Source organism: Oncorhynchus tshawytscha, linkage group LG28, assembly GCF_018296145.1.
Source record: "Oncorhynchus tshawytscha isolate Ot180627B linkage group LG28, Otsh_v2.0, whole genome shotgun sequence".
Taxonomy (NCBI): Eukaryota; Metazoa; Chordata; class Actinopteri; order Salmoniformes; family Salmonidae; genus Oncorhynchus; species Oncorhynchus tshawytscha.
In genome coordinates, this window is record NC_056456.1 from 43,130,572 (window position 1) to 43,156,676 (window position 26,105).

General features: G+C 47.3%; 1 protein-coding gene across 1 annotated transcript; it reads left to right on the top strand.

Annotated features, from left to right (window-relative positions):
* Positions 1-1,301: 1,301 nt before the first annotated feature.
* LOC112226425 (proline-rich receptor-like protein kinase PERK10) lies at positions 1,302-23,996 on the top strand. The gene is made up of 3 exons (XM_024390808.2): positions 1,302-2,375; positions 19,088-19,195; positions 22,636-23,996. The coding sequence occupies exons 2-3, from the start codon at positions 19,126-19,128 to the stop codon at positions 23,994-23,996; spliced, it is 1,431 nt and encodes a 476-aa protein (XP_024246576.2). The 5' UTR covers positions 1,302-2,375; positions 19,088-19,125.
* Positions 23,997-26,105: the final 2,109 nt, after the last annotated feature.

Below are 26,105 nucleotides of genomic sequence, written 5' to 3' on the forward strand. Positions count from 1 at the left end.
CCTCCAAACATAACGGTGTCATTATGGCCAAAATGTTCTATTTTTGTTTCATCAGACCAGAGGACATTTCTCTAAAAAGTACAATGTTAGTCCCTATGTGCAGTTGCAAATCGTAGTCTGGCTTTTTTATGGCGGTTTTGGAGCAGTGGCTTCTTCCTTGCTGAGCGGCCTTTCAGGTTATGTTGATATAGGACTTGTTTTACTGTGGATATCGATAACTTTGTACCTGTTTCCTCCAGCATCTTCACAAGGTCCTTTGCTGTTGTTCTGGGATTGATTTGCACTTTTCACACCAAAGTACGTTCATCTCTTAGGAGACAGAACGCGTCTCCTTCCTGAGCGGTATGATGGCTGCGTGGTCCCATGGTGTTTATACTTGCGTACTATTGTTTGTACAGATGAACGTGGTACCTTCAGGCGTTTGGAAATTGCTTCCAAGGATGAACCAGTCTTGTGGAGGTCTACAAAAAAAATGTTCTGAGGTCTTGGCTGATTTCTTTGGATTTTCCCATGATGTCAAGCAAAGAGGCACTGAGTTTGAAGGTAGGCCTTGAAATACATCCAGAGGTACACCTCCAATTGACTCAAATGATGTCAATTAGCCAATCAGAAGCTTCTAAAAGCCATTATATCATTTTCTGGAATTTTCCAAGCTGTTTAAAGGCACAGTCAACTGATTGTATGTAAACTTCTGACTCACAGGAATTGTGATTCAATGAATTATAAGTGATATAATCTGTCTGTAAACAATTGTTGGAAAAATTACTTGTGTCATGCACAAAGTAGATGTCTTAACTGACTTGCCAAAACTATAGTTTGTTATCAAGAAATGTGTGGAGTGGCTGAAAAACTAGTTTTAATGACTCCAACCTAAGTGTATGTAAACTTCCGACTTCAACTGTATGAGATTGTGTTGTAGGCAGAACACATTGGAGTAGAATTCTATTGCATTGACGCAAAACGATCCCCTACGAGGCATAGGTATCCCTCACTACCAATCAGAACTGCAGTAGGCCTATATGCAAATGAACCATTGCCATATATGTATCTGTGTCATTTACTTTGAACTGGACTGTGTGTTCGTATTAGCTTGTTTTGAGATCAAAGAGAGCTGCGTGTAGCTACGTGTGAACAGTTTGTTCATATCCTTTGCTAGTCAGCAAGTTATTAGCCCAGTTATATATATATATATATACAATTTGTAGTCAGAAATAGGGGAGTGATTGCTTTTTAAGAGCACAAAACGTATACATTTCTAGACATCTTTGAAAAGCCAGTCAGGTAAAGAGCTTTTTTTCTGTCTAAAAGGGGCAATGTTGTATTTTGAGATCGGCTTGAATCAACTAAATAGCCAACAGGCAGAGGGTAGCGTAATTTGTATTTTTCTCTGTAATAATGGTATGGGAATAATAATGCTTTTTATTTGGTAAATTGTTTTCTTGCATCAAACAACACCATTTTCAGTCACCTCCTTGTCTGAAGGACAAGTGGATAAACAGGTTCATGTGAAGCCCTGTATGTTTTTCCCCATAAGTCTCATGGAATGTAGGCCTATATTGAAAATCACACATTGGCTGCTACTGTAGGCTGATTGATATGTTATTTCCATGTTAAAATGTTATGGGATGCATTTTCTCCATTGTTTTTAATGGTAGGCGACGTTGGTAGGCGAACGTTATGATCAAATAGCCACAGTAGCCTACTTGGCCACTGTTAAAACTGTAACTTAAAGCAAGAACAGCCTCAATGTTCACAGTAAACGCGCACTGGAAGTTTCACAACATCCAAGTTTGCGCTCAGCAGACCTTACATTTGCTCAGTGCTGAAAAAAGAGCGAACATTGGTTCCAGGTCAAACTTTTGGGGGTTTCAGGTAGAACCCTTTGCGGTTCCATGTAAGGAAAAGGGTTCTACCTGGAACAACAAAAATGTCATCTTATGGGGACAGCCGAAGAACCCCAAATTCCTTCTTGCATTTGCTTATAAACACAAAAATCGACATTGATTAAAAATGGGTTATTTTGATTTAGTTATTCACCTTGCAACGTGTTGAAATGTGGGCTTTTATTTTTTTAAGGTTTCTTCATTATCATTGGAAAGTGACGTCATTGTTAGTGCTGCTAGCGGAATAGTAGTGAGGCGACAGAGTGATTCCTGAGTGCTGACGTACAACTACTACTTTCCGACTTAAGCTGTTCCAAGTCTGGCGAAAACTGAACTGTATGTGGTGTGTTTACCTACACGGGGAGACTCGTAAAATACAGCTGAAAGGCGATTATTATTGGACCTGTGTGTGTGTGTGTGTGTGTGAGAGAGAATGACAGGTACAAACGGAAGGATTTCATGGCACTACGCGTGAAGATGGGAATTCCACCAGTGAGTATAATAGTTTCTAAATAGCTAATGCGGTCAGTTAGTTTTTCCATGTCATCTTAGCTCTGATGGTAGACCCAGGCACCACGGTCATTGCGCAGGGTTCTACTGTTCTACTGGTGTAGAATATTCATGGAGTTCTGGAACTCCTCCAGATTCTAAGACGGACGTTCTGATGATTGTCTACATTTAATTGCGTTCCGCTCATTGGTTGGTTGGCGAAGCCATACAAACAACATTAGCCAGCAAGCTAACTGACGGGAAATAGCGGTAACTCATTTTGTCGCTGGTGGTGGACATTAGTTTCGGGTGTCAGCTTTTAGCGGTCATAACCGCACCGGGTCTTTGACGATATGCCTGCAACAACACACCGGGTAGAAGTAGCTGCTAGTACCCTCGGCGCGCCACCCGCAACACTCTGCTGCTACTTATAGCTACAATTTATCCTTTGTCCAAAACCGCTACTTGTAAACGTTCTCACTCACCGCTGCCCCTATTTTACAATATTGTAGCCCACACATGATTGACTAACGTCTGTGCAGTCTGCCATTAAGCTAGTGGCACCGCAGAAGCGAATGCTGATAGTACAGTGACCCATTTATAGATGCTAACTGCTTTATCGCCCATTGACTAAGTAGTTAACGTTAGTGTCTTCTGGTCAATGGGGATATTTGTTAAGATCCCCGAAGCTCGTTTTGAACATTTAAAACGCATGCCTGCTGTACAGTTTTGTAAACATAAAGAACCGTATCTTTCATATCGTCTAAAAAAAAAAGGTTGAGTTACTACACACTAGGATTTAGTGTTTGTACATGGCTATACCTCCATGTTACGGAGCGTGTTTACAGAAGACCAAGCTAACAGCCGATCAATACGCTGTGTTCCTCCTGCGGAAGAACTACACTTCCTCCCCGGTCTGGCATTCTCCAACCACCTGTGTGTACGCTACCTGGGGAGGAAGTGTAGTTCAACTGGAGGCACACGTCATATGGATCTGTGCAAAACTCCTACAGTAAAGTCTATCTTTTTTCATTTGTAAGATCATTTTTTTGTTGATAGGTTGATTATGCCCCTTTTCATAATGTTTCGAAAACCGATTTGAAAGCAATGATTATTGACTTTTCTAAACGTTTAAACAAAGGTTTGGAATTGTAGTTGCACATGGAGCCAACCCTGGGTGAATGTAGCTGCTGAAAACCCTACTTACAGAGCAGAAGGGTTTAGAGAGCTAAGCAACCCGTACTCCCTGGCCACACATTAACCAGAAACAACCAACAAACAGGTAATGAGATGTCACTACTTTATTTAACTAGGCAAGTCGGTTAAGAACAAATTCTTATTTACAATGACAGCCTAGGAACAGTGGGTTAATTGCCTTGTTCAGGGGGCAGAACAACAGATTTGTACCTTGTCAGCTCTGGGATTTGACCCAGCAACCCTTCTGTTACTGGCCCAACACTCTAACCACTAGGCTACCCTGCCGCCCCTCTAACCACTAGGCTCCCTGCCGCCCCTCTAACCACTAGGCTCCCTGCCGCCCCTCTAACCACTAGGCTCCCTGCCGCCCCTCTAACCACTAGGCTCCCTGCCGCCCCTCTAACCACTAGGCTCCCTGCCGCCCCTCTAACCACTAGGCTACCCTGCCGCCCCTCTAACCACTAGGCTACCTGCCGCCCCTCTAACCACTAGGCTACCTGCCGCCCCTCTAACCACTGGCTCCCTGCCGCCCCTCTAACCACTCTACCTGCCGCCCCTCTAACCACTAGGCTACCTGCCGCCCCTCTAACCACTAGGCTACCTGCCGCCCCTCTAACCACTAGGCTCCCTGCCGCCCCTCTAACCACTGGCTCCCTGCCGCCCCTCTAACCACTAGGCTCCCTGCCGCCCCTAACCACTAGGCTCCTGCCGCCCCTCTAACCACTAGGCTCCCTGCCGCCCTCTAACCACTAGGCTCCCTGCCGCCCCTCTAACCACTAGGCTACCTGCCGCCCCTCTAACCACTAGGCTACCTGCCGCCCCACTTTAATGATAGCTATGTTAATATGTATTATAACCTGGGTGGTTCAAGCCCTGAATGCTGATTCAGGAGCACGGTGGCTAGGAAAAACTCCCTAGAAAGGCTAAAACCTAGGAAGAAACCTAGAGAGGAACCAGGCTATGTGGGGTGGCCAGTCCTCTTCTGGCTGTGCCGGGTGGAGATTATAACAGAACATGGCCAAGATGTTCAAATGTTCATAAATGACCAGCATGGTCCAATAATAATAAGGCAGAACAGTTGAAACTGGAGCAGCAGGTTGATGTGGAGCTACTGAAACACAGCTGTTGTTGATGTGGAGCTAGGTTTATGTGTTGGTGAAAAAGCCTATCGCTAGGGGATGTATGTGATGTGTTGATTTTAGGGTGTTGATTTTAGGGTCAGTTTAGCCTGTTAGCTGACAATGTATAAGATTACATGGACGGACGGACGAAGCCTGATCCTCGATCCGGACCCCTACCCTGAGAAGATTGACACACAAAGACGCAGATATTTGTTTCCCGAAAAGGCTAGACTACATGACGCATACGATGTGAGACATTCAGTTTTGATGTACAAATGAATATTGCACGCACTAATCAAAAATCCAGAAAAGCCTTCCATAGTGTCGACGTCCAGTATGATGTCATGAAACTAGTTTCACCTTGGCAACGCCCCGGTCACGTCTGATCTGATCAGCTTGGACCCGCTGCGTAATCTCTGGAGATGTACAGCGCCTTAGGAAAGTAGGCGTGGTATATTGGCCATATACCACGGCTAGGGGCTGTTCTTATGCATGACACAACGTGGTTACAGCCCTTAGTCGTGGTATATTGGTCATATACCATATTCCCACACAGGTTATCCTATGTACAGGTAGTATATACATGTTATCCTATGTACAGGTAGTATATACAGGTTATCCTATGTACAGGTAGTATATACAGGTTATCCTATGTACAGGTAGTTTATACAGGTTATCCTATGTACAGGTAGTATATGCAGGTTATACTATGTACAGGTAGTATATACAGGTTATCCTATGTACAGGTAGTATATACATGTTATCCTATGTACAGGTAGTTTATACAGGTTATCCTATGTACAGGTAGTTTATACAGGTTATCCTATGTACAGGTAGTTTATACAGGTTATCCTATGTACAGGTAGTTTATACAGGTTATCCTATGTACAGGTAGTTTATACAGGTTATCCTATGTACAGGTAGTTTATACAGGTTATCCTATGTACAGGTAGTATATGCAGGTTATACTACAGTGCCTTCGGAAAGTATTCAGACCCCTTGACACATTTTGTTACGTTACAGCCTTATTCTAAAATTGATTCAATAGGTTTCCCCCCCCCCTCCTCAATCTACACACAATACACCACAATGATAAAGCAAAAACGGGTTTAAAATTTTTTGCAAATGTATTACAAATAAACTGATAATAAATTTACATAAGTATTCAGACCCTTTACTCAGTACTTTGTTGAAGCACCTTTGGGAGTGATTACAGCCTCGAGTCTTCTTGGGTTTGACGCTACAAGCTTGGCACATCTGTATTTGGGGAGTTTCTCCCATTCTTCTCTGCAGATCCTCTCAGGCTCTGTCAGGTTGGGTGGGGAGCGTTGCTGCACAGCTGTTTTCAGGTCTCTCCAAAGATGTTAGATTGGGTTCAAGTCCGGGCTCTGGCTAGGCCACTCAATGACTTTCAGAGACTTTGTCCCGAAGCCACTCCTGTGCTGTCTTGACTGTGTGCTTAGGTTCGTTGAGCCTGTTGAAGGTGAACCTTCGCCCCAGTCTGAGGTCCTGAGCGCTCTGAAGCAGGTTTTCATCAAGGATATCTCTGTATTTTGTCAGTTCATCTTTCCCTCGATCCTGACTAGTTTCCCAGTCCCTGCAGCTGAAAAACATCTCCACAGCATGATGCTGCCACCACCATGCTTCACCGTAGGGATGGTGCCAGGTTTCCTCCAGACGTGACACTTGGCATTCAGGCCAAAGAGTTCAATCTTGGTTGCATCAGACCAGAGAATCTTTTCCTCATGGTCTGAGAGTCTTTAGGTGCCTTTTGGCAAACTCCAAGCGGGCTGTCATGTGCCTTTTTACTGAGGAGTGGCTTCCGTCTGGCCACTCTATCATAAAGGCCTGATTGGTGAAGTGCGGCAGATGGTTGTACTTCTGGAAAGTTCTCCCATCTTCAGGGGTACTCTGGAGCTCTGTCAGAGTGAACATCGGGTTCTTGTCACCTCCCTGACCAAGGCCCTTTCTCACCCAATTGCTGAATTTGGCTGGGCGGCCAGCTCTAGGAAGAGTCTTGGTGGTTCCAAACTTCTTCCATTTAAGAATGATGGAGGCCACTGTGTTCTTGGGGACCTTCAATGCTGTAGAATATTTTTGGTACCCTTCCCCAGATCTGTGCCTCGACACAATCCTGTTTACGAGCTCTACGGACAATTCCTTTGACCTCATGGCTTGGTTTTTGCTCTGACATACACTGTCAACCTTGGGACCTTTTTATATAGACAGGTGTGTGCCTTTCCAAATAATGTCCAATCAATTGAATTCACCACAGGTGGACTCCAAGTTGTAGAAACATCTCAAGGATGATCAATGGAAACAGGATGCATCTGAGCTCAATTTCGTGTCTCATAGCAAAGGGTAAGTTCAGGAGTAAAAATGTGCTTAACAAATCACATAATAAGTTGCGTGGACTCACTCTGTATGCAATGTTCAACATACTAATTTGTTTGTGACTGCCTGATGTCTGTACCCCACACATACAAGTATCTGTAAGATCCCTCAGTCGAGCAGTGAATTTCAAACACAGATTAAACCACAAAGACCAGGGAGGTTTTCCTTGAAAATCTATGGCAAGACTTAAAAATGGTTGTCTAACAATGATCAACAACCAATTTGACAGAGCTTGAAGAATTTAGAAAATAATAATGGGCAAATGTTGCACAATTTAGGTGTGGAAAGCTCTTAGAGACTTACCCAGAAAGACTCGGCTGTAATCGCTGGCAAAGGTGCTTCTTTTAAGTATTAGAGGTGTGAATAGTTATGTAAATGAGATTTCTATATTTAATTTCCAACATTTCTCCAAACGTCTTTTCACTTTGTCATTATGGGGTATTGTGTGTAGATTGGTGAGATAAAAAATATATTTAATCCTTTTTGAATTCTGTCTGTAACACAACAAAATGTGGAATAAGTCTCGAGGTATGAATTCTTTCTGAAGGCTCTGTCCATCTACCCAGAGATTCTAGACCCTTCAGATATACAAACATCAAATGTCTAGGGCCAAGGGGTAGAGAGTTTGGAACACAGAGACTGAAGTCATGTCATTTTAATTCTCGACCAAGCCAGAGCCAGCATGCCCCAGTATGACAGTGCATTCTAGCTATCTTGCTTTGTTTTTTAAGGAGCCCTCACGGTACTCTTTAAATGGAAGAATGATGACATTTAACTGACTCATATCGATGCCACAGGCTGTTTTCAAACGATAGGAGGTTGGGTAATGTATTGGGTTGCGTAATGTAAGGGGTTGGGCAAGGTATTGGGTTGGTTATTGTGAGAGGAGAGTAGCATAAAGATATGTGGTTTGGGTTAGATGGGTCTTACTACATACTCACCTAGGTTAGGGTTAGGTTAGATGGGTTGTAGTGTCATACTCACCTAGGTTAGGGTTAGGTTAGATGGGTTGTAGTGTCATACTCACCTAGGTTAGGGTTAGGCTAGATGGGTTGTAGTGTCATACTCACCTAGGTTAGGGTTAGGTTAGGTGGGTTGTAGTGTCATACTCACCTGGGTTAGGTTAGATGGGTTGTAGTGTCATACTACATACTCACCAAGGTTAGGGTTAGGTTAGATGGGCTGTAGTGTCATACTCACCTAGGTTAGGGTTAGGTTAGATGGGTTGTAGTGTCATACTACATACTCACCAAGGTTAGGGTTAAGTTAGATGGGTTGTAGTGTCATACTACATACTCACCAAGGTTAGGGTTAAGTTAGATGGGTTGTAGTGTCATACTACATACTCACCAAGGTTAGGGTTAAGTTAGATGGGTTGTAGTGTCATACTACATACTCACCAAGGTTAGGGTTAAGTTAGATGGGTTGTAGTGTCATACTACATACTCACCAAGGTACCAACTATGTGAGCAGCCTCCTGCACATCTCTGTATAAACACATCCTGCTGTGTGAGGACAGGAGCCAGCCTGATTCAGATTTAATTACCCAGAGTCTGAATAATACATAATGCAGCTGTTGTAGACCTGTGAACTCACATTCAAGGACAACGGCACCACGTAACATTCGGGTTGTGTTAAGGTTAGTGGCGTACTACAGTTTTGGTGTCATTTTATGATTTAATGTCTTGACTGTTTTAGTGACTTTTTGTCAGACGATCCCTGAGATGACTAATGCAATAAAAGATGGGCAGTGATTTTCAGAGAACTACAGACGTGTTATATAGGTTTCTGATCATGTTGAAACGTCCTGCTGTGTGTTGCTATGGGATATGGTAGTAGGTGCCTGGTGTTTCATCAACAGTTTCCTGAGTATATCAAGAACGGCCCAACACTCAAAGGACCTCCAGTCAACTTGACACAACTGTGGGCCAGCATCCCTGTGGAATGCGTTCGATACCTTTGTAGAGTCCATGATGAATTATGGCTCAATATTAGGATGGTGTTCCTAATGGCTGGTATACTCTGTGTATACGCACTAGCAATTGAGCCCGGGGACAGGGAATTGGATGAGGTCAGTTGACTGTTTACACTTGGCTCAAATGGAACCTGCTTTTACTATAAATAGTGCACTACTTTAGGGTGTCATTTGGGACGAAGCCTTGATCTGGTCAAGGATTCCCGTTCATCTAAAAACAAGCATATGTTGCCTCTTAATCAGATTTAGTTTCAGTAGTGTAAGGTTGGAGCCATGCTGTGTTGAGGCTGGGTCTGTGATAATGAGAGATTGGGTTTCCTCCCCATTTGTTCCTTAAAAGTGACATGAATTATCACACACAGACAGACAGACAGACAGACACACACACACACACACACACACACACACACACACAGTAGTCAGGTGGAAGAGGTTACTTTACATTATCACATGAGGCTGAAAAATGGTGTCAACAGAGAGGGCTGCCGTGCTTCAAGCTCTTAGAAACATCTAAAAAACAAGTATGTTGCCTCTTAATATTAAATGGCCCCGGAGGAGATGGCTGCCGTTTTTACGGGCTCCTAACCAGTTTTGTTTGTTTTCGCATTATTTGTAAATTATTTTGTACATAATGTTTCTGTCACCGTCTTATGACCGGAAATAGCTTCTGGATATCAGGACGGCGATGACTCCCCTCGAACCGGACGAAGATCTTTGTTTTAACGAGTCGGACGCAAAAGTTTTACTGCAGACACCCCGACCTTCGTCTTACACCCCGACATTCGCATGAAGAAGAGACAGACAAAGACGAAGGTCGGGGTGTAGGACGAAGGTCGGGGTGTAGGACGAAGGTCGGGGTGTAGGACGAAGGTCGGGGTGTAGGACGAAGGTCGGGGTGTAGGACGAAGGTCGGGGTGTAGGACGAAGGTCGGGGTGTAGGACGAAGGTCGGGGTGTAGGACGAAGGTCGGGGTATTCCCCCTCAGGAGACTGAAAAGATTTGGCATGGGTCCTTAGACCCTCAAAAGGTTCTACAGCTGCACCATCGAGAGCATCCTGACTCATTCCATCACTGCCTGGTATGGCAACTGCTCAGCCTCCAACCTCAAGGCACTACGGGGGGTAGTGCGAACGGACCAGTACATCACCGGGGCCAAGCTTCCTGCCATCCAGGACCTCTATAGCAGGTAGTGTCAGAGGAAAGCCCTAAAGATTGCCAAAGACTCCAGCCACCCTAGTCACAGACTGTTCTCTCTGCTACCGCAAGGCAAGCGGTACCGGAGCGCCAAGTCTAGGTCCAAGAGGCTTCTAAACAGCTTCTACCCCCAAGCCATAAGACTCCTGAACATCTAGTCAAATGGCTACATGGCGACATAACTATCTCTACCGGTACCCCCTGTATATAGCCTCCACATTGACTCTGTACCGGTACCCCCTGTATATAGCCTCCACATTGACTCTGTACCGTAACACCCTGTATATAGCCTCCACATTGACTCTGTACAGTAACACCCTGTATATAGCCTCCACATTGACTCTGTACCGGTACCTCCTGTATATAGCCTCCACATTGACTCTGTACCGGTACCCCTGTATATAGCCTCCACATTGACTCTGTACCGGTACCCCTGTATATAGCCTCCACATTGACTCTGTACCGGTACCCTGTATATAGCCTCCACATTGACTCTGTACCGGTACCCCTGTATATAGCCTCCACATTGACTCTGTACCGGTACCCCCTGTATATAGCCTCCACATTGACTCTGTACCGGTACCCCCTGTATATAGCCTCCACATTGACTCTGTACCGGTACCCCTGTATATAGCCTCCACATTGACTCTGTACCGGTACCCCCTGTATATAGCCTCCACATTGACTCTGTACCGGTACCCCTGTATATAGCCTCCACATTGACTCTGTACCGGTACCCCTGTATATAGCCTCCACATTGACTCTGTACCGGTACCCCTGTATATAGCCTCCACATTGACTCTGTACCGGTACCCCCTGTATATAGCCTCCACATTGACTCTGTACCGGTACCCCTGTATATAGCCTCCACATTGACTCTGTACCGGTACACCCTGTATATAGCCTCCACATTGACTCTGTACCGGTACCCCCTGTATATAGCCTCCACATAGACTCTGTACCGGTACCCCTGTATATAGCCTCCACATTGACTCTGTACCGGTACCCCTGTATATAGCCTCCACATTGACTCTGTACCATAATACCCTGTATATAGCCTCCACATTGACTCTGTACCGGTACCCCTGTATATAGCCTCCACATTGACTCTGTACCGTAATACCCTGTATATAGCCTCCACATTGACTCTGTACCGTAATACCCTGTATATAGCCTCCACATTGACTCTGTACCGGTACCCCCTGTATATAGCCTCCACATTGACTCTGTACCGTAATACCCTGTATATAGCCTCCACATTGACTCTGTACCGGTGCCCCCTGTATATAGCCTCCACATTGACTCTGTACCGGTACCCCCTGTATATAGCCTCCACATTGACTCTGTACCGGTACCCCTGTATATAGTCTCCACATTGACTCTGTACCGGTATATAGCCTCCACATTGACTCTGTACCGGTACCCCCTGTATATAGCCTCCACATTGACTCTGTACCGGTACCCCCTGTATATAGCCTCCACATTGACTCTGTACCGTAATACCCTGTATATAGCCTCCACATTGACTCTGTACCGTAATACCCTGTATATAGCCTCCACATTGACTCTGTACCGGTACCCCTGTATATAGCCTCCACATTGACTCTGTACCGTAATACCCTGTATATAGTCTCCACATTGACTCTGTACCGGTACCCCTGTATATAGCCTCCACATTGACTCTGTACCGGTACCCCTGTATATAGCCTCCACATTGACTCTGTACCGGTACCCCCTGTATATAGCCTCCACATTGACTCTGTACCGGTACCCCTGTATATAGCCTCCACATTGACTCTGTACCGTAATACCCTGTATATAGCCTCCACATTGACTCTGTACCGTAATACCCTGTATATAGCCTCCACATTGACTCTGTACCGGTACCCCTGTATATAGCCTCCACATTGACTCTGTACTGGTACCCCCTGTATATAGCCTCCACATTGACTCTGTACCGGTACCCCTGTATATAGCCTCCACATTGACTCTGTACCGGTACCCCCTGTATATAGCCTCCACATTGACTCTGTACCGGTGCCCCCTGTATATAGCCTCCACATTGACTCTGTACCGGTACCCCTGTATATAGCCTCCACATTGACTCTGTACCGTAATACCCTGTATATAGCCTCCACATTGACTCTGTACCGGTACCCCTGTATATAGCCTCCACATTGACTCTGTACCGGTACCCCTGTATATAGTCTCCACATTGACTCTGTACCGGTACCCCCTGTATATAGCCTCCACATTGACTCTGTACCGGTACCCCCTGTATATAGCCTCCACATTGACTCTGTACCGGTACCCCCTGTATATAGCCTCCACATTGACTCTGTACCGGTACCCCCTGTATATAGCCTCCACATTGACTCTGTACCGGTACCCCCTGTATATAGCCTCCACATTGACTCTGTACTGGTACCCCTATATATAGCCTCCACATTGACCCTGTACCGGTACCCCCTGTATATAGCCTCCACATTGACTCTGTACCGGTACCCCTGTATATAGCCTAGTTATTGTTATATTATTGTTGCTCTTTAATTATTTTGTTTTGTTTATTTTAGTAAATACTATAAAAATAATTTTTTTCTTCACACTTATTTTTCTTTAAACTGCTTTGTTGGTTAAGGGCTTGTCAGTAGTGTGGTATTCAGCATTTCACTGTGAGGTCTACTACACCTGTTGTATTCAGCATTTCACTGTGAGGTCTACTACACCTGTTGTATTCATCATTTCACTGTAAGGTCTACTACACCTGTTGTATTCATCATTTCACTGTAAGGTCTACTACACCTGTTGTATTCGGCATTTCACTGTAAGGTCTACTACACCTGTTGTGTTCAGCATTTCACTGTGAGGTCTACTATACCTGTTGTAGTCAGCATTTCACTGTAAGGTCTACTACACCTGTTGTATTCAGCATTTCACTGTAAGGTCTACTACACCTGTTGTATTCAGCATTTCACTGTAAGGTCTACTACACCTGTTGTATTCAGCATTTCACTGTAAGGTCTACTACACCTGTTGTATTCAGCATTTCACTGTAAGGTCTACTACACCTGTTGTATTCAGCATTTCACTGTAAGGTCTACTACACCTGTTGTATTCTGCATTTCACTGTGAGGTCTACTACACCTGTTGTATTCAGCATTTCACTGTGAGACCTACTACACCTGTTGTATTCAGCATTTCACTGTAAGGTCTACTACACCTGTTGTGTTCAGCATTTCACTGTGAGGTCTACTACACCTGTTGTATTCAGTATTTCACTGTGAGGTCTACTACACCTGTTGTATTCAGCATTTCACTGTGAGGTCTACTACACCTGTTGTATTCAGCATTTCACTGTAAGGTCTACTACACCTGTTGTATTCAGCATTTCACTGTAAGGTCTACTACACCTGTTGTATTCAGCATTTCACTGTGAGGTCTACTACACCTGTTGTGTTCAGCATTTCACTGTGAGGTCTACTACACCTGTTGTATTCAGTATTTCACTGTGAGGTCTACTACACCTGTTGTATTCAGCATTTCACTGTGAGGTCTACTACACCTGTTGTATTCAGCATTTCACTGTGAGGTCTACTACACCTGTTGTATTCAGCATTTCACTGTAAGGTCTACTACACCTGTTGTATTCAGCATTTCACTGTGAGGTCTACTACACCTGTTGTATTCAGCATTTCACTGTAAGGTCCACCTACACCTGTTGTATTCAGCATTTCACTGTGAGGTCTACTACACCTGTTGTGTTCAGCATTTCACTGTGAGGTCTACTACACCTGTTGTATTCAGCATTTCACTGTGAGGTCTACTACACCTGTTGTATTCAGCATTTCACTGTGAGGTCTACTACACCTGTTGTATTCAGCATTTCACTGTGAGGTCTACTACACCTGTTGTATTCAGCATTTCACTGTAAGGTCTACTACACCTGTTGTATTCAGTATTTCACTGTAAGGTCTACTACACCTGTTGTATTCAGCATTTCACTGTGAGGTCTACTACACCTGTTGTATTCAGCATTTCACTGTGAGGTCTACTACACCTGTTGTATTCAGCATTTCACTGTAAGGTCTACTACACCTGTTGTATTCAGTATTTCACTGTAAGGTCTACTACACCTGTTGTATTCAGCATTTCACTGTGAGGTCTACTACACCTGTTGTATTCAGCATTTCACTGTAAGGTCTACTACACCTGTTGTATTCAGTATTTCACTGTAAGGTCTACTACACCTGTTGTATTCAGCATTTCACTGTGAGGTCTACTACACCTGTTGTATTCAGCATTTCACTGTGAGGTCTACTACACCTGTTGTATTCAGCATTTCACTGTGAGGTCTACTACACCTGTTGTATTCAGCATTTCACTGTGAGGTCTACTACACCTGTTGTATTCAGCATTTCACTGTGAGGTCTACTACACCTGTTGTATTCAGCATTTCACTGTGACGTCTACTACACCTGTTGTAGTCAGCATTTCACTGTGAGGTCTACTACGCCTGTTGTATTCAGCATTTCACTGTGAGGTCTACTACACCTGTTGTATTCAACATTTCACTGTAAGGTCTACTACACCTGTTGTATTCAGCATTTCACTGTGAGGTTTAGTACACCTGTTGTATTCTGCATTTCACTGTGAGGTCTACTACACCTGTTGTATTCAGCATTTCACTGTCAGGTCTACTACACCTGTTGTATTCAGCATTTCACTGTGAGGTCTACTACACCTGTTGTATTCAGCATTTCACTATAAGGTCTACTACACCTGTTGTATTCAGCATTTCACTGTAAGGTCTACTACACCTGTTGTATTCAGCATTTCACTGTAAGGTCTACTACACCTGTTGTATTCAGCATTTCACTGTGAGGTCTACTACACCTGTTGTATTCAGCATTTCACTGTGAGGTCTACTACACCTGTTGTATTCAGCATTTCTACTGTGAGGTCTACTACACCTGTTGTATTCAGCATTTCACTGTAAGGTCTACTACACCTGTTGTATTCAGCATTTCACTAAGGTCTACTACACCTGTTGTATTCAGCATTTCACTGTGAGGTCTACTACACCTGTTGTATTCAGCATTTCACTGTGAGGTCTACTACACCTGTTGTATTCTGCATTTCACTGTGAGGTCTACTACACCTGTTGTATTCAGCATTTCACTGTAAGGTCTACTACACCTGTTGTATTCAGCATTTCACTGTAAGGTCTACTACACCTGTTGTATTCAGCATTTCACTGTAAGGTCTACTACACCTGTTGTATTCAGCATTTCACTGTAAGGTCTACTACACCTGTTGTATTCTGCATTTCACTGTAAGGTCTACTACACCTGTTGTATTCTGCATTTCACTGTGAGGTCTACTACACCTGTTGTATTCTGCAGTTCTCTGTAAGATCTACTACACCTGTTGTATTCAGCATTTCACTGTAAGGTCTACTACACCTGTTGTATTCAGCATTTCACTGTGAGGTCTACTACACCTGTTGTATTCTGCATTTCACTGTGAGGTCTACTACACCTGTTGTATTCTGCATTTCACTGTGAGGTCTACTACACCTGTTGTATTCAGCATTTCACTGTGAGGTCTACTACACCTGTTGTACTCAGCATTTCACTGTGAGGTCTACTACACCTGTTGTATTCAGCATTTCACTGTAAGGTCTACTACACCTGTTGTATTCAGCATTTCACTGTGAGGTCTACTACACCTGTTGTATTCAGTATTTCACTGTGAGGTCTACTACACCTGTTGTATTCAGCATTTCACTGTGAGGTCTACTACACCTGTTGTATTCAGTATTTCACTGTAAGGTCTACTACACCTGTTGTATTCAGTATTTCACTGTGAGGTCTACTACACCTGTTGTATTCAGCATTTCACTGTGAGGTCTACTACACCTGTTGTATTCTGCATTTCACTGTGAGGTCTACTACACCTGTTGTATCCAGCATTTTCACTGTGAGGTCTACTACACCTGTTGTATTCAGCATTTCACTGTGAGGTCTACTACACCTGTTGTATTCATGTGATTTAATCCCAGTAGTGATGTGATTTAATCAGTCCCAGTAGTGATGTGATTTAATCAGTCCCAGTAGTGATTTGATTTAATCAGTCCCAGTAGTGATGTGATTTAATCAGTCCCAGTAGTGATGTGATTTAATCAGTCCCAGTAGTGATGTGATTTAATCAGTCCCAGTAGTGATGTGATTTAATCAGTCCCAGTAGTGATGTGATTTAATCAGTCCCAGTAGTGATGTGATTTAATCAGTCCCAGTAGTGATGTGATTTAATCAGTCCCAGTAGTGATGTGATTTAATCAGTCCCAGTAGTGATGTGATTTAATCAGTCCCAGTAGTGATGTGATTTAATCAGTCCCAGTAGTGATGTGATTTAATCAGTCCCAGTAGTGATTTGATTTAATCAGTCCCAGTAGTGATGTGATTTAATCAGTCCCAGTAGTTATGTGGAAGAGGATACTTTAGAATCTCTAACTTGTTTATTGATTAAGGACCCACCACACACACCGTCAGATGAACATTCAGTGTGTTGGGGACCACCTGCCGATGACATGAAACACTGGCTAAGTCTATTTGGTTTGCTAGTTAACTAACAATGCAGAGAGATGGATGCTAACCAGATAACAAATTGACTCCTCAAAAGTGATTGTGTGGGTACCGAACAGCATCCTAGGCATTTAAAAAATATATATTTTTAAGCAAACGTTCCATGTTCTCCTGTCATTTGGGCATTTTCTTTGAGAACGCAGATCACATCCTGATGTTTTGATGAGGTGATATGCTAGCCTAGCTACATTCAGTGCTGTTTTTTTTCTGTTATCTAGGATTAGTACTTATTATGGATCCCTATTAGTTCCTGCCAAGGCAGCAGCTACTCTTCCTGGGGTTTATTATGGATCCCCATTAGTTCCTGCCAAGGCAGCAGCTACTCTTCCTGGGGTTTATTATGGATCCCCATTAGTTCCTGCAAGGCAGCGTCTACACTTCCTGGGGTTTATTATGGATCCCCATTAGTTTCTGCCAAGGCAGCAGCTATTCTTCCTGGGGTTTATTATGGATCCCCATTAGTTCCTGTCAAGGCAGCAGCTACTCTTCCTGGGGTTTATTATGGATCCCCATTAGTTTCTGCCAAGGCAGCAGCTACTCTTCCTGGGGTTTATTATGGATCCCCGTTAGTTCCTGTCAAGGCAGCAGCTACACTTCCTGGGGTTTATTATGGATCCCAGTTAGTTCCTGTCAAGGCAGCAGCTACACTTCCTGGGGTTTATTATGGATCCCCATTAGTTCCTGCCAAGGCAGCGTCTACACTTCCTGGGGTCCAAACACATTAAGGCACTTACACCATTAAGCCCACTTCCATATTTGGTTAAAGACAAAGTCCATATTATGGCAAGAACAGCTCAAATCAGCAAAGAGAAATGAGTCCATCATTACTTTAAGCCATGACAGTCAGTCAATCCGGAACATTTCAAGAACTTTGAAAGTTCCTTCAAGTGCAGTCGCAAAAACCATCAAGCACTATGATTAAACTGGCTCTCATAAGGACCGCCTCAGGAAAGGAAGACCCAGAGTTACCTCTGCTGCAGAGGATACGTTCATTAGGAGTTACCAGCCTCAGAAATTGCAGCCCAAATAAATGCTTCACAGAGTTCAAGTAACAGACGCATCTCAACATCAACTCCTCAGAGGAGACTTATTCAGGCTTCCGTGGTCGAATTGCTGCAAACCACTACTAAAGAACACCAATAAGAAGAGACTTGCTTGGGCCAAGAAACACGAGCAATGGACATTAGACCGGTGGAAATCTGTCCTCTGGTCTGATGAGTCCAAATGTAAGATTTTTGCTTCCAATTGCTGTGTCTTTGTGAAACGCAGAGTAGGTGAACGGACGATGTCCGCATGTGTGGTTCCCACCGTGAAGCATGGAGGAGGAGGTGTGATATTTTGGGGGTGCTTTTCTGGTGACACTGTCTGTGATTGATTTATTTAGGATTCAAGGCATACTTAACCAGGTGGCTACCACAGCATTCTGCGGTGATATGCCATCCCGTCTGCTTTGCGCTTAGTCCCACTATCATTTGTTTTTCAACAGGACATTGACCCAACACACCTCCAGGCTGTGTAAGGGCTATTTGACCAAGAAGGAGAGTGATGGAGTGCTGCCTCAGATGACTTGGCCTCCACAATCACCTCACCTCAACCTAATTGAGATGGTTTGGGATGAGTTGGACAGCAGAGTGAAGGAAAAGCAGCCAACAAGTGCTTAGCATACAGTACCAGTGAAAAGTTTGGACACCTCATTCAAGGGTTTTTCTTTATTTGTACTATTTTCAACATTGGAGAATAATAGTGAAGACATCAAAACTACGAAAAAACACCTATGGAATCATGTTGAAGCCAGAAAAGTGTTAAACAAATCTAAATATATTTGTAAAACCATCCCTCTTCAAAATCTCTGGTCCCTGGAATTTTTTTTAAATTTTTTTTAAAGTAACCTTTAACTAGGCAAGTCAGGTAAGAACAAATGATTATTTACACCTAACCTGGATGAGGAAGTGAGGCTGAGTGAGAAAGGAGATCACAGCTACCCAGGACTACTTTTGGAGAGGACCTCTGGACAGGTGAGGGAGTGAGCGAGATGATTGCCCGACGAGCGAGACATGGGGAGGGAGATGAAGAGATTGAGAGGGTGTTAACCCAGATAACTACTTCCAGTGCTGGTGCTAACCTGCTGCTAACCCGGTGCTAACCCGGTGCTAACCCGGTGCTAACCCGGTGTTAACCCTATATTAACAGGTTCCTGCAGCGTGTTTCAGGGTGGAGGTACCGGACTCATGGAGAACCACTTCCAGACAGAGGCCTTCAACCTGGATAAAGTGTTGGATGACTTTGAACAGAAGCAAGGTGAGTCAATTAACACATTTAACCAATTCATCAATCAATCCATTAACCCACCAATCAGATTCGCACTTACTATGCTGTGGTCCGATTCTCTACCCTTCTCTCTATGTATGTTTTAGCAAAGCAGAGGAAATTTGTTTGTTTTAGGCAGCCCAATTCTGATCTAGGGCTGTGTTTACACAGACCGCCCAATTCTGATCTAGGGCTGTGTTTACACAGGCAACTCAGTTATGATCTTTTTCCACTAATTGGTCTTTTGACCCATTGGACCAGCGCTTTTGCCAATAATTGGGAAAAAGATCAGAATCGGGCTGTCTGTGTAAACAACAGCCCTAGATCAGAATCGGGCTGTCTGTGTAAACAACAGCCCTAGATCAGAATCGGGCTGTCTGTGTAAACAACAGCCCTAGATCAGAATCGGGCTGTCTGTGTAAACAACAGCCCTAGATCAGAATCGGGCTGTCTGTGTAAACAACAGCCCTAGATCAGAATCGGGCTGTCTGTGTAAACACATCCTTGGTGTGTTATGGCAGAGTATAAGAGTGTTTTGTAAGACACACCTAGAGGGAACACAGGTTATTGAATGGATAATTAGTGCCTCATGTATTTGGTTGAGGGGTGTGTGTGTGTCTATTTAAGGCTAGTGCAGAGATCAGCAGTTTAAGGTTGGAGCCATGCTGTGTTGAGGCTGGGTCTGTGATAATGAGAGATTGGGTTTCCTCCCCATTTGTTCCTTAAAGGTGACATGAATTAGCTCACACACACACAGTCGCTCGGCTGGTTGTGTGTGCCTGCCATGTCATGGTACAGAGAGCTCTGTGTGTTCAGGCTGTGAGTGATTATCTGGGAGTCCTCTGCCAGATCCAGCTTGGCAGATTAACTCTGTGTGTGTGGGGTGTGTTATGGAAGTAAGTGTTCAGGAATGTGGACTCCTCCCAACATTCCAGACAGTATTCAAGTGTCAGGGAGAAACTGGGAGGAGAGGTAGAGAACAGAGAGGGGAGGTGAGGAGAGGACAGGGAGGTGAGGAGAGGACAGGGAGGTGAGGAGAGGACAGGGAGGTGAGTAGAGGACAGGGAGGTGAGGTGAGTAGGACAGGGGGGAGGTGAGGAGAGACAGGGGGGAGGTGAGTAGAGGACAGGAGGGGAGGTGAGTAGAGGACAGAGAGGGAGGTGAGTAGAGAACAGGGGGGGTGAGGAGAGAACAGGGAGGTGAGTAGAGGACAGAGAGGGAGGTGAGGAGAGGACAGGGGGGAGGTGAGGAGAACAGAGAGGGGAGGTGAGGGAACAGAGAGGGGAGGTGAGGAGAACAGAGAGGGAGAGGAACAGGGGGGAGGTGAGGAGAGAGGGTGAGGGGAGAGGGGAGGGAGTAGGAACAGAGAGGGGAGGTGAGGAGAGGGAGGTGAGGAGAGGACGGGGAGGAGAGGACGGGGGAGGAGAGGGAGGTGAGGAGAGGACGGGGAGGAGAGGAGGAGAGGAGAGGGGGAGGAGAGGGAGAGGACGGGGAGGAGAGGACGGGGAGGAGAGGACGGGGAGGAGAGGACGGGGAGGAGAGGGAGGGAGAGGAGAGGACGGTGAGGACGGGAGAGGAGAGGACGGGGGAGGTGAGGAGAGGGGGAGGAGAGGGAGAGGACGGTGAGGAGAGGACGGGGAGGTGAGGAGAGGGAGGGAGGTGAGGAGAGGACGGGGAGGAGAGGGAGAGGACGGTGAGGAGAGGACGGGGAGGGAGGGAGAGGAGAGGAGAGGACACAGAGGGAGAGGACACAGAGGAGAGGACAGAGGGGAGGACAGAGGACAGAGGGGGAGAGGACAGGGGAGAGGGGAGAGGACGGATGGGGGGAGAGGACGGATGGGGGGGGGGGAGAGGACAGAGAGGGGGGAGGGGGACAGAGGAGAGGGGAGGGGGAGGGGGGGGAGAGGACAGAGGGGAGGGGGGAGAGGACAGAGGGGGAGGGGGAGAGGACAGAGAGGAGAGGGGAGGGGGGGGGAGAGGACAGAGGGGGAGGGGGGAGAGGACAGAGGGGGAGGGGGAGAGGACAGAGGGGAGGGGGGAGGGGGAGGGACAGAGGGGGGAGGGGGAGAGGACAGAGGGGAGGGGGGGGACAGAGGGGGGGAGAGGACAGAGGGGGAGGAGAGGACAGAGGGGGAGGGGAGGGGGAGGGGGGGGGAGGAGAGGACAGAGGGGAGGGGGGGGGAGGGAGAGGACAGAGAGGGAGGGGGAGGGGGAGAGGACAGAGGGGGAGGGGGAGGGGACAGAGGGGAGGGGGAGGGGACAGAGGGGAGGGGGAGGGGACAGAGGGGGGGGAGGGGGAGAGGACAGAGGACAGAGAGGGGAGGGGAGGGGGAGGGGACAGAGGGGGAGGGGGGGGGGAGACAGAGGGGAGGGGAGGGGGAGGGACAGAGGGGAGGGGAGGGGGGGGAGGAGAGGACAGAGAGGGGAGGGGAGGAGAGGACAGAGAGGGGGAGAGGGGAGAGGGGGGGAGAGGGACAGAGGGGAGGGGGAGAGAGGACAGAGGGGGGAGGGGGAGGGGGAGAGGACAGAGGGGAGGGGGAGAGGACAGAGAGGGGAGGGGGGAGGAGAGGACAGAGAGGGGGAGGAGAGGACAGAGGAGGGGGGGGAGAGGACAGAGAGGGGAGGGGAGGAGGGACAGAGGGGGGGGGGGAGGGGAGGGGAGGGGGGGGAGAGGGGGGGGGGGACAGAGGGGAGGGGGGGGGGAGGGACAGAGGGGAGGGGAGGGGAGGAGAGGACAGAGAGGGGAGGGGGGGGGAGGACAGAGAGGGGAGGGGGAGGGGACAGAGAGGGGAGGAGGGGAGGGGACAGAGAGGGGAGGGGGGAGGGGGACAGAGGGGAGAGGGGGGAGGGGACAGAGGGGAGAGGGAGAGGGGAGGACAGAGGGGAGAGGACAGAGAGGGGAGGGGAGGAGAGAGGACAGGAGGGGAGGGGGGGAGAGGACAGAGAGGGGGGAGAGGACAGAGAGGGGGAGAGGACAGAGAGGGGAGGAGAGGACAGAGGGGGGGAGAGGACAGAGGGGGAGGAGAGGAGAGGACGGGGGGGGGAGGACGGAGAGGGAGAGGACAGAGGGGAGGAGAGGACAGAGAGGGGAGGACGAGGAGAGGGAGAGGACGAGGGGAGGGAGAGGACAGAGGGGAGAGGACAGAGAGGGGGAGGAGAGGGAGAGGACAGAGAGGGAGAGGACAGAGAGGGAGAGGAGGAGCAAAATTAGTCCAATACATCCCACCACCCATTCCAGCCTCGTTACTTCATTTCGCCACACCTTTCAGTAACAGTTTGTATTTGGTGGTTTAGTATTACATCCCTCTTTCCTGTTGTCTCTGGTAATGTCTCCCTGTTGTCTCTGGTAATGTCCTTCCCTCTTTCCTGTTTGATTTCTCATGGACTCTTCTATTTCCTGTCCAGTGTTTCATTCTCCTCTCCCTCCCCAGATGAGACCGACAGTCCCAGTCTGTCTGATAAGTGGATTCAGATCCTGGCCCCTCCTGCCCACCTACTATCTCCGAACTGTGCCCTGGCTTTGACCCCAGACCTCGGCCCCCTCCCATTAAAGACCCCCCTGCCCCCTGACCCGTCATCCAGCAACCCCCAGGGGCCCAACGCCAAATACCACCCCACCGCCGAGCCCCCACCCTGGGGAGAACTACCAGACTGCCGTGCAGACGTGCAGAGCCCTCCACTCCCCCAGCCCAACATCGGCAAGCTGGTTGGGGGTGAGGGCTCGTCAGCCTCCTCTAGCCCCCCTCCGTACCACCACCACTCCTCTATCAGCCCCTCTAGTCCAGCCAGCCCTGCCCTCAACGGGCTCAGTGAAGATCCCTGCAAGGGGAACCAGACATGGGTGACCCCTTTAGACCACCACCAGCCCCCCACACCCTCAGACCCATGTACTGATACCCCTGTGGGGGAGAGGGGTGACGGAAGCTCCCACATTAGTCACACACACTTAACCCCTCCCAGCCTCTCCTCAATGGTCGAGGCGATAGCAGAGAAGTTTAACTCCAAGCCAGAGACCGAGAGACCTGGTGCTTTATCACCTATTCAGGACAGTGGTAGGGAGGAGGCTGGAATTGCTTTGATACAGTCATATGAGGAAGGAATCCCTAAGAGGGAAAGTCATGGAAATACTGTTAAAAATGGATTGATGAAGGAGGGACCGACAGAGCGGAAGGAGTGTAGGAATTCCTCTCAGAAGCAGACGAGGTTGATAGGAGAAATGGAGAAGGAGAGTAGGGGAGGTCAGGATGGAGAGATGGTTCTTACCAGCGGCATGGCTACTGAGGAGGAGGACCGAGGGAGCAGGGAGGAGGACCGAGGGAGCAGGGAGGAGGACCGAGGGAGCAGGGAGGAGGACCGAGGGAGCAGAGAAGGCCAGTCTCTCCCCCCTCCTCAATCCAAGGAGGACTCCGTGACAGAGGAGAAGGAGATGGAGGAGAGCAGCCTAGAGAACGGAGGAGGAGATAGCAGTGTTCCCTCCATACTGAACACTCGTCTGCAGCTGGTCAGTGTTCCATTCGGTGGAGCACGTCCCAAACAACCGGTCACTCTCAAACTCCAGATCCCCTGGCCGCTATCCGGACAGGACCAGAACCAACTATCACCTACCGTTAACACCACCGCCGTCTGCAAGAACAAGAACCTTGAGAACCGTGCCGGTGACATAACCATGGAAACTGGAACCGTCGTTGCCGGGGTGACCCTGGTGGTTGTGTCGAGGTTGTTAACGGGAGTTGCTAAACGGGTCGTCATCGTTGGGGCTGGTGCTGGAGTCCGAGAGCAGCCCGGACAATGACCTCCAGGCTGGGTGTCACCACCAGGGGGCTCTGCCCAGGAAACAGCTCTCCTCCCTGGGGGATGTGGCCCCCGTGTGGGTCCCTGACTCCAAGGCACCAGTCTGTATGAAGTGTGAGGTCCGCTTCACCTTCACCAAGAGGAGGCATCACTGCAGGGCCTGTGGAAAGGTGGGTGGAGTCTTTACAGGTGGGTGGAGTCTATACAGCAGGGCCTGTGGAAAGGTGGGTGGAGTCTATACAGCAGGGCCTGTGGAAAGGTGGGTGGAGTCTATACAGGTGGGTGGAGTCTATACAGCAGGGCCTGTGGAAAGGTGGGTGGAGTCTATACTGCAGGGCCTGTGGAAAGGTGGGTGGAGTCTATACTGCAGGGCCTGTGGAAAGGTGGGTGGAGTCTATACTGCAGGGCCTGTGGAAAGGTGGGTGGAGTCTATACTGCAGGGCCTGTGGAAAGGTGGGTGGAGTCTATACTGCAGGGCCTGTGGAAAGGTGGGTGGAGTCTATACAGCAGGGCCTGTGGAAAGGTGGGTGGAGTCTATACAGCAGGGCCTGTGGAAAGGTGGGTGGAGTCTATACAGGTGGGCCTGTGGAAAGGTGGGTGGAGTCTATACAGCAGGGCCTGTGGAAAGGTGGGTGGAGTCTATACTGCAGGGCCTGTGGAAAGGTGGGTGGAGTCTATACTGCAGGGCCTGTGGAAAGGTGGGTGGAGTCTATACTGCAGGGCCTGTGGAAAGGTGGGTGGAGTCTATACTGCAGGGCCTGTGGAAAGGTGGGTGGAGTCTATACTGCAGGGCCTGTGGAAAGGTGGGTGGAGTCTATACTGCAGGGCCTGTAGAAAGGTGGGTGGAGTCTATTATATATTGAACCATTATTTTGACAGGGAGTCAATGCTGAGACCAAGATCTCTTTTCCAGGTGAGCCCTGTTTAACACAACAATACACATTCAAATACATGTTGGTATACAGGAAAAGTAGACCCCAATCATAAACAGACACATTCTTCAGTATCAAGGTCTCCTAACATTTTGTCTGAAATGCCTCCCAATTTTGGAGTGCTTGGGAGATCATTCCACACGTGAGGTGCAGAAACACTGCAAGCAGATGAACCTAACTCAGTGGAGATTAAAGGGACCTCCAGAGTTAGTCATCCCTGTGGGTCTGGTGACTCGTATGGCCTAGAATTTAACAATGAAGTAAAGTATGGCGGAAGTTTGCACAAGAGGGCTTTCTAAACAAAAAGAGAGCAGTGCATTGATCTATGAGACTTGAGGGCCAGCCTACCTTCTGATACAGAATGCAGTGATGTGTACTGAACCCATCTCCCGTAATAAAGTGTAGGGCACTCTGGTGAACAATACAGGAGAAGGTCTGTTCTCATGTCGACCGTACCACTATAGTCTAAAGCCAGAAGGAATGTCGACCGTACCACTATAGTCTAAAGCCAGAAGGAATGTCGACCGTACCACTATAGTCTAAAGCCAGAAGGAATGTCGACCGTACCACTATAGTCTAAAGCCAGAAGGAATGTCGACCGTACCACTATAGTCTAAAGCCAGAAGGAATGTCGACTGAATGATTTGTTTTCTGATATTTAACTAAGTTACTTATTAAATAAACCCATTTGAATTGTTGAAGCTGAGCTGGATTGTTCTAGGATAGCTGGGACAGGTCTGGACTGTTGTGGACAAACACTGTCTCAATTTCCCAAGGTCACACAGGCTCCCTCCCCCTCCCTCAGTGGGAAGGGAAAGCTGTGAGATTTCATTACAAATGTGTGGATGAATTCAGTGTGTGAGCTGAGTTGGGGTGGAAGCCAGGCTGGAGAGGAGGATGCTGGAGGTGTAATATAGAGTGTGTGTGTGTGTGTCTCTCTCTCTCCAGGTGTAATATAATTGTGTGTGTGTGTCTCTCTCTCCAGGTGTAATATAATTGTGTGTGTCTCTCTCTCTCCAGGTGTAATATAATTGTGTGTGTGTCTCTCTCTCTCCAGGTGTAATATAATTGTGTGTGTGTGTGTGTGTCTCTCTCTCAGGTGTAATATAATTGTGTGTGTGTGTGTGTCTCTCTCTCTCTCTCTCAGGTGTAATATAATTGTGTGTGTGTGTCTCTCT

Coding starts and splice junctions, on each gene's coding strand:
- LOC112226425 (XM_024390808.2), top strand. CDS start 19,126: ATGGAGAACCACTTCCAGACAGAGGCCTTCAACCTGGATAAAGTGTTG. Junction 19,196..22,635: donor TGACTTTGAACAGAAGCAAG/GTGAGTCAATTA, acceptor CTCCCTCCCCAG/ATGAGACCGACAGTCCCAGT.